Source organism: Mytilus galloprovincialis, chromosome 9 (genome assembly GCF_965363235.1).
Source record: "Mytilus galloprovincialis chromosome 9, xbMytGall1.hap1.1, whole genome shotgun sequence".
NCBI lineage: Eukaryota > Metazoa > Mollusca > Bivalvia > Mytilida > Mytilidae > Mytilus > Mytilus galloprovincialis.
This window is the reverse complement of record NC_134846.1, coordinates 12,103,180-12,115,858: the sequence shown is the minus strand read 5'-3', so window position 1 is coordinate 12,115,858 and position 12,679 is coordinate 12,103,180. Positions and strand designations below refer to the sequence as shown.

Here is a 12,679-nt window from a genome sequence, read left to right as displayed (position 1 = left end):
TTTTTTTTAAATCATTAGATTGATACACTTTTGATTAAAAAGATATAATATTTCTGATTTATGAAATAGATCTTTTAAGGTCTTGAATTAAACTTTTTTTCTGAACCTGATTTTTGGGTTTATATATGAATCTAAAAAAATAATTGGTGACGAAAATCATATGGTGGTGCACTTATTTTTGCTACAGCCATTTGAAAGTACCCAATTCTGATAATTTTGTCAGTTTTCATCAAATGTTATCCATTTTTGGGCTATTATCATGAAAAAAATCACAGTTTCACAATTAAACTTTATTTTTTTTATACTTTCAATAAAGATAGGTTGGACCAATCTGAATAGATCTAACTTAAAAAAAAACCTTGAAGTAGGTGTTAATATAAGAAAGTTTTATAAAATTTTATTGCTTTTTTGTGTCAAATTGACCATTCTATTGACTATTCTGAATCACTATTGACCATTCTGTCAATTTGTCAATTTGTCAATTTTGGAATTTTCTCTTTTTTTTAGAACACAAATCTTATTATTTCAACTTCTTTGTTATAATTGATTGAAAACATACATATTTGAAAAATTTGAAAGATTTTTCTTTTATATGGGATGCACATGATTCTGGTAAAAATCATTTCTTGTACCCCCATCCATTTTCTCTAAATTTGCTGCTGTCTAGAACTTTTCCAGATCAGCCTTTCAAAGAATCACTATTAAAGGTTGCTTTTCCAATTTTCCCATTGTGTTTGCAGTCAACAGGACTCTTCACCAATTATAAAGAAGAGCAAGACTTCCATAAGAAATAAGAAGATGTGGTATAATTGTCAATGAGACAACTCTTCCAAAGAGACCAAATGACACAGAAATTAACAACTATAGGTCACCATACGGCCTTCAACAATGAGCAAATCCCATACCACATAGCTACAAAAGCCCCCAAAATGACTAATGTAAAACGAGAAAACTAATGGCATAATTCATGTACAAAATAATGAACGAAAAACAAATATGTTACACGGCAACAAACGACAACCACTGACTTACAGGCTCCTGGCTTGGGACATAACCACAACAAAGACACTAAGTACAGATCTGAGAGTACTCACAGTACTGACTGCTAGTTCAAAGCCAATAAAAATATGCATCTTAGACTAAAAAAAAAAGTTTTTTTAAAAGACTTCATATTATATCATATGATACTTCAATTGTACCTACTATGAGCAAAATAAAATATGTAAATATTATTATTTGTTCTTATTTTGTTCATATTTTATAAGTTACATTGATTAGTAACCTTTGATTAACTGCAACACGCTATAAAAACAAATTAATCATTATAAAAACAGTTCCCAATTGTCCCACATTTAAACTTCCCAATTGTCCCACAAACATATTCCCGATTGTCCCACAAGATTTCATTACCTTTTTACCTGTAATTTCAAAAAGTGGGACAATCGGGAAGACACCGTTTTATCACTCTCACTTCACGGCCTAAGAGCAGTTTCAGAAGCTTAGTTCAAACGGAGACACGGTTCCTTGATGCGGCCTAAAGAGGATAACGAAATTAACTATATAAATGATCTTACATATAAATTATTTGTATTTTGCGTTATTGATCGTTCCTGATGAAGTAAAATCCAGAAACGTGAATTGGACGTATGAAATTTATAAGATAAGATAAGATAAGATAATTTTATTAACCAATCAAGGTGCCCAAAATTTGAGCTATACAATCAAATGAATGAATTTCTTTTTTTTTTTAAATAATATCAACGAATGATTTTATGTTTCATAATTAAAAATAATATACTTTTTTTATTTTAGCATTTATAATACAATGTATCTTCCACATAAAAGGGCGTAACTCCTAATATCATTCTGACACACTAAACGGATCTTGACCCGATCTGAAACTTTTAAACGTTACTTTTTATGATTTGTCTAGGTTTGTCCAAAACAGTCTTAACAGACTGGATTTAACGCTAGAGCATATCAAAAGGCGTAAGAGAATGCCGACTAATAGCCAGTCAAGATCGTTTAACTAAACCTACCCGTTGTTATCGCAAACTAAAATTTATCTCATATATACAGGATACATGTTCATTTATTACAAGAATTTTTGTACGTCAAGGTGTATGATAGCACGATAATATACGAATCGTAACAACGCTTCAATATGCTCGTCTACTATATGCTCTTCCACAATTTACGCCTGTTTTGCTCCAGCGACCGGTATTACAGTTTAACATAGTTTAAAAGCTCATTGATCTGTTACTTTATTTACAATTTTGAGCAAGACTTAACTGTTTATAATAAATATTCAACAAATGTCAACATTATCTTCATCAATTTTATTATTTAACAAAACATTGTTTTTTCATTACAAGCAATTTCATATATTAATATACAGCTAGTGAATATTTGTTGTCTACCGAAAATATAAGATTTAAATTATATACGCAATCAATTTTTTTTATAATTTCTGTGATGTTACTTTTATTTCCGTTACATATCTAATTTACGAGTACAAAATAGTAAAACAGAAAAATAGAAACGATAAATATTCAGGAATACCTAAAGTTTCGTAAGCAATTACAAGGTATCACACGTTACTTAGATTCCACGAGTTTTCATAGCAATTATCAATTTTTAAAACGAATATGTGAGATAAAGATCTACTGCATTTTGGCAAATTCAAATTATGTTATACTACTATTTTATTTTCAACAGATTCACATTTCTTAAACCGTGCATCAATATTTTAATGTGTTTATCTAAATTTCTTTTATTCATTTGTTAAAAATTGTGAAGCATGCGACTTAACTGAGAATACACGCATATAACTAAATTCGATTAAATTTGATGAAAAAAAAGATAAATAAATGAAGTTTGTCTTGCTTGAGTGATTTACCTGTACAAAGCTCGGGTCTCAACGATGTTTAAAACGAATTGATGCCAGTTTGAAATAGTTTAACGGGGGCGTGGCCTAATAGTTTGACGTACATTACTAGCAACTTGATTTTAATTGATTCACCGCAAAGAAATCTATTTGACTGGCGTTAAAATGAATTGAAATGAATTGAAATGAATTAAAAATATTTTTTAATTTTTGTCAATCTTTATCAAATAACAATTAATCTCATTTAAATAGCGTTAACACGTTTTTGTCCGTTCAAGCTAAATTCGGGTTACTAGTGAATAAAACTACAGATTGTCAGCAATATATACATGAGACTGGTTTTATAACATCATCTTTGACGGAAGAAGAAGAAAACTTCCCTATAGCATATAGTATAGTTGTATATAAACATATAGAACAAGTTGAAAGATTATTAAGGTCAATTTATCGTCCGCAAAATGTTTACTGTATTCACTGTGATAAAAAGGCAGACGATACTTTCAAGCAGGCACTTAGAGGTATAACAAGTTGCTTTGATAATGTGTTTATGTCAGCCAAATCTATCAGTGTAATATGGGGAACCACTAGTGTGTTAACACCGGACATGGTGTGCATGAAAGATCTTTGGAGACACAAGAAATGGAAATATTTTATAAATTTAACAGGTCAAGAATTTCCATTACGAACCAATCTAGAATTGGTGAGAATACTGAAGACTTACAATGGTGCTAATAATATTGAAGGAACAGTAAAAAGGTATGTTGGTTTTTTTTTTAAAGTATTCTATACATTATTGTTTCGAATTAAAAAAAAATAACGCTTTTGCGACAGGATTGTTGTATTGTGACCGCTTTTCGTTTGTGTTATGCTTTTGTTGGTCTGACTTTGAGAAATGAATTTCGAATATTCCTAAGTACATTCCATCTCTTGTATACTGTATACTGGGGGTGGAAATCAGTTTTAGGCTCCATTTTTGGGCTCACCTGGCCCAAAGTGAGCTTTTTTCATCACTTGACGTCCGTCGTCCGTCGTCTGTCGTTGTTAACTTTTACAAAATTCTTCTCCTCTGAAACTACTGGGCAAAATTTAGCCAAAACCATAATTGGTTATCTTGTTTACAAAATGTGTCCGGTGACCCAGCCAACCAATCAAAATGGCCACCATGACTAAAAATAGAACATAGGGATAAAATGTTGGTTTTGTCTTATATCTGTGACACCAAAGCATTTAGAGAAAATCTGATATGGAGTAAAATTGTTGATCAGGTCAAGATGTATCTGTTATGTAATTTTCAGATGATTCGAACAACCCGTTGCTAGCTATAGGTTGCATGCTGCCCCCGAATTGGTCATTTTAAGGAAATTTTGACGTTTTTGGATATTATTTTAAGTAAGATCAACAACTAAGTTACCATGACCAAAAAAGTCAGTTTACCCCTTAAGGAGTTATTGTCATTAATAGTAAATTTTTAACAATTTTTCGTAAATTTACAAAAATCTTCTACTGAAACTACTAGAACAAATTTAAGCAACCTTGTCCACAATCATCATTGGGGTTCTAGTTTTAAAATTGTGTCCGATTACCCCGCTTGCGATACCAAGATGGCCGACATGGCTAAAAATAGTACATATGGAAAAACATATTTTTGGCTTATATCTATGAAACCAAAGCATTTAGAGCAAATCTGACAGAATAAAATTGTTCATTAGGTCAACATCTATCTGTCATGACATGTTCAGACAATTAAGAAAACCCGTTGTTTGGTTACTGGCCCTGAATTTGTAATTTTAAGAAAATTGTGCAGCTTTTGGTTGTTATCTTGAATATTATTTAGATAGAGATAAACTGTAAACAGCAATAATGTATAAACTGTAAACAGCAATAATGTATCAACTGTAAACAGCAATAATGTATAAACTGTAAACAACAATAATGTATAAACTGTAAACAGCAAGAATGTACAGCAAAGTTAGACTGAAAAAGAAGTCAAACATGACCAAAACGGTCAATTGACCCCTTAAGGAGTTATTGCCCTTTTTAGTCAATTTTAAACAATTTCTAACAATTTTGTAACTACTGGGTAAAGTTCATTATAGATAGAGATATTGTAAGCAGCAAGAATGTTCAGTAAAGTAAGATATACAAACCACCATCAGTAAAACACAATTTTGTTATGAATTTAATGCATATGTGTCCTTCGTTTAATATGCACATATACTAAGGTGAGCGAAACATACTCTTTAGGGCCTCTAGTTCTAACACAACATCAAAACCATGGGTTTGCCACTTGAAACAGAAATATACCATTTGAGAGGTTCTATTTTTAGAATATAATTTGAAGGATCCGAGTTTATCAAATGGCATCTGAAACTGTTTTGGCGAGTTGGTGTCATGTTAAATTCTTGAAATTTAAGACTTCAACCACTACTAATTGATTTTCTCGCTTGATAGGGTTACGGCGGAAGTGATAAAAGCAAATGAGTTGAGATGACATATGATAATCTGTTTATCGCAATTTTACCTATGACGACGTTGTTAATTTCATTGACAGCAGCACGTGTTCCCTTAGTTTCTGGCGATATTTTTCATATCACACTACTGTGGTGCGAAAGATCAGATGAAAATGTCGTAGACTAGCAGCGATAAAAATGTGTACACTTCATTTAATTACTAGTAATTAGAAAATAAAATGATGATTATCGAATTCATTATCTGGCCCGAATTCTCATTACAAACACTCTGCATAATCGTGTGGTGCTTTTACATATATTTCAGTAGGTACTATATAAATAAACGTGCACAATATCATTTTATTATACTTCAGGTTAAAATGTCATTTTTTGATTGGCTAATACAAGGGAGATAATTTACACTTACCCATGATAACTGAGTGGGAGACAAATTCTATTGAAAGTCAGCCTCTTGTGCAGTCAAATCAAAGATCGATGGTTAAATGGACAATGAATTGAATTTACGTCAAGTAATTAAAAACAATGGTTCTACTTTTTTGCTCATATTTTATTATTTGACTGTCAAAATAAAAAAAATAAACCATATTGCTTCACTTCTTTTGTTTTTCATAACACCCGTAACGTTGTTATGTACATAACGTCATAGAAAACACTTTCAAATTAAATTGATCTGTAAAAGACAATAACGATAGGACATTCTGCATAGTAAATTGAATACTAGTAACACATATCTGAGAGGGTGATAGAGCAGATTGGTACCCCTCGAAAAAGCATTCTCAAACCTGGCTTTGCTACGATTGACAATGTTTTCTTGGGGTAACAATCTCTGCTATGTGTTATTTTTGTAGTGTCACTAAACTAAACAAAAAATATTCTACGCAAATGACCTCTAGGAAGGTTATAAGAATGACAAACTGGAACTCTACTCATGTTTTACCATCACTACCACGAGTGGCATATTTTCTCAGAATCAAATCTAAAGACATCAGGAAAATGTTCTGATCTGTAAATTAACTGGGTCTTGTCCAGGTGAATCCATTCGACCATGTTTTTATATCAGGATTATGTGGAAAAGGAAATGAAATAGACATTATGTTTTAATTTAACTATTAAATATTTTTTGAAAACTAGTTGAAACTATTTGTCTTTGTCTCAATTTACGAGAGGCATGTTAAAAGCGTACACAATTTACTTTTTTTCTAAGATATCTAATATCTGCTGATCAACAAATTGTGTAGTCGGGATACTTATGGCTAGTGTTGGATGCACATTAGGATATTCTTATCCTCTTGGTGCATAGTGTTTAGCTCCAGTTGAAGTACATTTGAATCTCAAATGTTGTTGCACAGTGTCTTGCTCCGGTTGAAGGTCATGTGATTCTTATTGTTTATTTTTCTCTGTTTGTATTTTCACAACTGACACCACTGTCCCAGGATAGGGGAAGGTTGAGGATCCTGCTTACACGTTGTTTATCGCCGCCACATTCTGTATGTATGTGCCTGTCCATATTCAGAAGCCTGTAATTCAGTGGTTGTCGTTTGTTGATGTGTTGCATATTGTTTTTTTTTCGTTCATTTCTTTACATAAATTAGGACGTAAGTTTTCGCGTTTGAATTGTTTTACATTTGTCATTTCGGGGCCTTTTATAGCTGACTGTGCGGTATGGTATTTGTTCATTGTTGGAGGCCGTATGGGGAAGTTTAGTTGTTAATTTCTGTGTCATTTGGTCTCTTGTGGAGATTTGTCTCATTTGCAATCATACCACATCTTCTTCTTTATATTGACAATTGAGTTTAGGACATCGATATCTAAAAAGTGTTACAGCCACCATTTATTTACTGTCAACATTAGAAATGTTTAGCAGAATTAATATTTTGAAATATATATTCTTTTGAAAGTTTTTCAAATAAGTACCTTATGAATTAGAATAGTCGTAATATACTTTTAACTCTAAATAAAATCCTGTTAAAACATTTAGATCATATGAAAGGCTAAATTAAAGAGCAATGTTTTAAAGAATATTAACAAAAAAGAAATTGTAAGTGCCTTCAAGGCGAAACAAAGTGTTAATTAGAAAATAATATTTTGATATTGAGTAAAAACTTACGCAAGTTTAAAACAAGTTCTCTATGTCCTGGTAGGGCGCCATGACTTCTTGGATCTGATGATATTTTAACCACGACCTGTTACGCTGTTCATATTGTTAAACTACAAACAAGTCACAGCGACACTCTTCAACACATTGTGGATGGGTGAGTGTCATGTGTTGCTCAGACGACCGAGGTCAAGTTGTAGTATAAGTGCAGTAACAGTCAACTTTTACGGAGTTAATGATTCATCTACCAGTACCACATCGTCGTAGTAAGCGGGCTGCCCAGCTGATCACCCTGGCCCTAAAAGCAACAGTTGTGGAGTAAATGTAAAGGAAGATCAAATTAAAAAATGACAAAAACAACTCAGTCACGTAAATCAAGATGACCGTCTACCAAAATGGCGCCTTCCATCTGCAACTTTTGCAACAAAAATTACTTAATGCTCACCAATCGTCTATGGGCAGTGCGAGGCTGTATAGCCAGTCAAGGTCGTTAACAACCTGAATCATCATACTGTTATTATGGTCTGAGATATTTCGAAATAGCATACTGAGTATCCAACGAAACCGATTTGACATCTTTGGTGTCGATTTTAGCGTGCGCGGCACATGTTTTACGAATAACTTTTACAATCGACTTTCGAAACCAAACGTTTATGAAGCAAAGCATAAATAAAGTTACATTACCAAAGAAACTAAACAGAACATTCTCAGCTTAAACCATCTCAATTCTTAGTTATGCTTAGTTAAGGGAAATTAGAACTTAGTTTCAATATATTTTAACTCGTTAAGGGCTATTTAAGATTTATATGAAGTTTTAAGTTGTCTTTTTTCATATTGTAGAGCGTACACAGGGAGATGGAATGGTTTACCGCCACCTCCTCATAGAATTCGACCGATACATGGATCCATGCATATTGTTGTCAATAGGAGTTTCGTAGAATACATTCTCTTTAACAAAGTAGCTAGCGATCTTTTCAACTGGACTAAAAATGCTCAACATGCCTCAGAAATATTTTATAATACATTAAACTATAATCCACACCTAAATATATCAGGATCGTACAAAGGTAAGGTACATAAAGCAGATAGAAACAATTGTGTTGTGGCTTAACTCTCTGGGTAGTTCACGTAAATCGGCTGTAAACAATTATGTTTTGGTGTAACTCTCGGGGTGGTTCATGTTAATCGGCTGTAAACAATTGTGTTGTGGTGTAACTCTCTGGGTAGTTTATGTAAATCGGTTGTAAAGAATTGTGTTGTGGTGTAACTCTCTGGGTCGTTCATATAAATCAGCTGCAAACAATTGTGGCGTGGCGTAACTCTCTGAGTTGTTCATGTAACACGTAACTCTAGAACTACTTTCTGTGTCTGATATATACGACTGCTTAAGATAATTCTCTTTGTTGTACATGTTGTACAATCATCTTTTTATCCTTTAATTTCTGTTGAACATACCATGTCTGGAGTGTCATTCTTTCAGTATTTTTGTAAAAAATATTCTGATTCCCAATTTGATGAAGAAAAAAAATATACTTGTCAAGCAGATGACAAAACAAAATTTTTTAAATGCAAATTCCCTCCATATCTTAAATATGTTAAATTTCGAAAAAAAATAAGCTGATTGATCGCGGTGGAAAATATTTTTGGACTAAGAAAAAAAGCTATACCCCAACCCTTTTTTTGAAGTTAAATGCTTGCTCCATAAAATAGTCATTTTATTTTCCTTTTGTCAGATAACATAGACAATATATTGTATGTATATACATTAATGTTACAGTGAAATCGTATAGTTAGGGAATATGTTTAATTCCTTTTGTTGAGGGATTTTGCATTACCATAAGTTATTTTATATATATAATCGCTGAAATCACATGTGATTTGACACAAACTCTGATAATTTCAAGAATTATTTTACAGATTCCCTGATTATAGTCGATGGACGTTCATGTTCTAAATGTCAAACAAATGATAATGATAATTCCAGATTATACATAAATTATATATAATTTAATTTTGTACAGCATCCTCTGATTGGCTGACGTTATTTTGTTATCAGCCCATAGACATAATTTAGTCATATGACCGTGACTTCATCAACGTTTTTTTTCACAGGTTTAAAATTGAATTTAGAATTAAATTATAAGAAATGAATGTAATATTTTTTTCTGTCTATTCGAAATAACATAAAAAAAGTGGTGCACACTGTGAAGTAACCCACTACGCGCGTTATGCAGTGTGTATCAAATGTTTTCTATTATTTCTTCATAGACAGAAAAAATTTTACAGTCATTCCATAATTATTATAACATAAATACATTAAAGATTCCAGTAACAAGTTACTTTGTTTTCAGGTGTTCCGGAAACGGACTGCAAATCAAATCCATTTCTGACAAGATTTAAAAACTGGGGTCCTAATTCTTCACTTTTCAACTGGCCCTGTCACGGCAAAGTAATCAGACAAATATGTATATTTGGAGTAGGAGATCTGCCGTTGTTATCTAAAAGACCAGAAATGTTCGCAAACAAATTTTTCCTTAATTATCAGCCATACACTCTCAAATGTTTGGATCAGCTGATGTTTAATCGAACTAGAGACGAATACTTCAATGGCTTTAAACTTGACATTGCTAAGTATCGGTCGTTAGATTTTATTACAAATGCTATATAAAACTCAACTCGTCTTAAATTTGCCATTCTGTTTCTAGTGAACAATCAGTTCACTATTTCATTTATTATAATAATATTCACATTTGCAAAATTGTGCATCATTCATGTTTCCTAAATGATTAAATCTTATCGCCGGTAAACGAAACTAAAGGAATATTCAAACTCATAAGTTGAAAATAAACTGACAATTTTCGACATGGAAAAAAAGTAGAAATAAAAAGATTTCGTGTATTATTGTTTGGTTCAAACAGTCAATTATCTTTTTATGACCCCCCTTTTCTTCGATGTACGCTTTTGTAGAAGCGATATAAATGTAGCAGCTTTTGTAACTGCAAGTACTGTAGCTAGAAAATGTGTTAAACAGGACGGACAAACAATCCTATGCGAATACAGTACGATAAAAATTAACTGGAAAACATAAAACAATGATATCTCACAATCATACACTATTCGTAGAATGTTGTCAATGGTTGAAGATTCTGGGCATACAATATGTATACTAATTCTCATAGCATGAAAAGTGATGCACGCCACAGTAAGTTGTTCTGAAATCAAATTATGAAAAAAGTCGTATTAGGTAAAAAAATCAACATGAATGTACGGGACTGTAGGTATATTACATTAAGAACCGTTAACCTTATATATGCACGGTTTTGTTTTGGAACGTGATATTAAAACTAATAAATATTACAGAAAATCAGAAAAAGTAACCCAAATAATTCTGGCCCTTCCTGTTATCGCACCCGGAGAACTGTTGACATACTTAAAAGGCCTGTTACAAATGATTCCAATAACAAGCAAGGTTTAGTGGGATAGATATTTACAGAATTAAAAAAAATAACGGCCGTGTGACTTTTCCCTTTTAGTTTTTTTTCTGTGTGACTTTTCTCAAATATATGAGTTACGTACATTATGTTATTTCAAAGTAAATAAGTTAATTTATTTTCAGAGTCAAGTGTCTGTGCATCAACCATACGGCTATACATAATAAACTAATTGAAATCTGATATCTATTCGTTTAGTTTTGCTCGGTCAAAGGACGCCATTCTCGTTAAATTGAAAGGCACCGTATACGGAGGAGCAGTTCTTCAATACGAACAAAACACAACGCTCTTTCCGAGTCCTTGTATGATAAAGTGCCTCAATTCAGTGTTTCTCATACAGAGCAAGATAAGCAATAAGTAATAATTACCAGTTCAAACCTTTAAAGTAAGCAAACAGCTGTCCTCTCCTCGTGCATGTATGTTTAATTGAGTCAATATATCTTTTGAATAATAACTTTCAGGGATAGCTATATGTACACTATTTTAAGTATGATTTGAAAAATAATGAGAAAAACATCCACCTTAAAAACTTGTGTACCTCTCTCCGTTTATCAATATTAAACATACAGTGTCATGTGGAAGCTAGAAAACTTTTACTTATAAAACACTTGTGAAAAGTGTTTATTTATAGAAATGTTATCTAAACGTATTTCGAATGATTGAAAACGTCCTCTTTTCTTCAAAATTTGAAATGATAGCATACAAGTTTTGTTCTTTTTATAATCAATGTTTATCAGAATCTTATATTTACATGTAGTTTTATTAGAAACAGTCGCTTAACAATTGGAACAAGAGACCACTGTCTAATTGGTAAACATTGTATCTTAGGAAATCAACAATGTTATGTAAATTTTTCTTATGCTTAGTTAAAATTCATGTAGACAAGTTTAAAGGGACATAAGCTGTCGAATTCATGATCACTGATTTGACTCATATTCTCATATTTGATTAATAACATACTAAAACGTATATCAACATTACAATAAGTCTTAAATATACAATAAACAAAGAATATACCCTAGACTATATACCAGCATTTTGTTTGTATTTTAGTCCAGAAACCATCTATCGAGATGCCCTCCGAGGACTACCGACGGCCACATAGCCCGAGATAAGCATCAACATTAATATGAATAGAAAGGACATCGTGCATTTATACTTTTGTAGGTGTGTTTAAATTGATGCTATACATTTTATATGTTAGAAAAATAATTTTATAACCGATTTTACCTTTATAAGATTTATTTGTGTGGATCGGGTCAATCGATGAAATGATTAACTTTTTTTCACTTTCAATGTTGACATTCTTTTCTGAATCCGACTTAAACATACATTTTTTGTACGTAACCAATCGCTAGATAATGGTCATGAATTAAACTGAAGTTCACATGACTACTGATTCAATGATGTCCTATTTTTGACTAGCAAGTTAACTATTCATCAGCGATGTTTTATAGCTTATTTTCATCCAACTGAACTAAACTGGATGCTGAAAGCGAATTAGTTTTTCTCTATTTTACTATCATTAATGTTTGACGAAAACAAAATTCAAATTTTATTTTTCATTTCATATCTCATAGTTAATGCTTCTTTAATTTTTCTAAAATAATATGAAGTGTAAAATAATAATAGCACGCATGTACGTCGGCTATTAATCTTCACAATCATGAAATAAATGTCTAAAAAGACTGGCATAATACTATATATTGAAAAGCTTAATTTTCTCTTTATATGT

General features: G+C 31.9%; 1 protein-coding gene across 1 annotated transcript in view; it reads left to right on the top strand.

Moving 5' to 3' along the window:
- Positions 1-10,121, top strand: part of LOC143046485 (beta-1,3-galactosyl-O-glycosyl-glycoprotein beta-1,6-N-acetylglucosaminyltransferase-like) — a 42,053-nt gene extending 31,932 nt beyond the window's left edge. Inside the window, exons 2-4 of the mRNA XM_076219642.1 lie at positions 3,166-3,643; positions 8,294-8,520; positions 9,805-10,121. Coding sequence (XP_076075757.1) covers positions 3,166-3,643; positions 8,294-8,520; positions 9,805-10,121 — 1,022 coding nt within the window. The remainder of the gene's footprint in view (positions 1-3,165; positions 3,644-8,293; positions 8,521-9,804) is intronic.
- Positions 10,122-12,679: the final 2,558 nt, after the last annotated feature.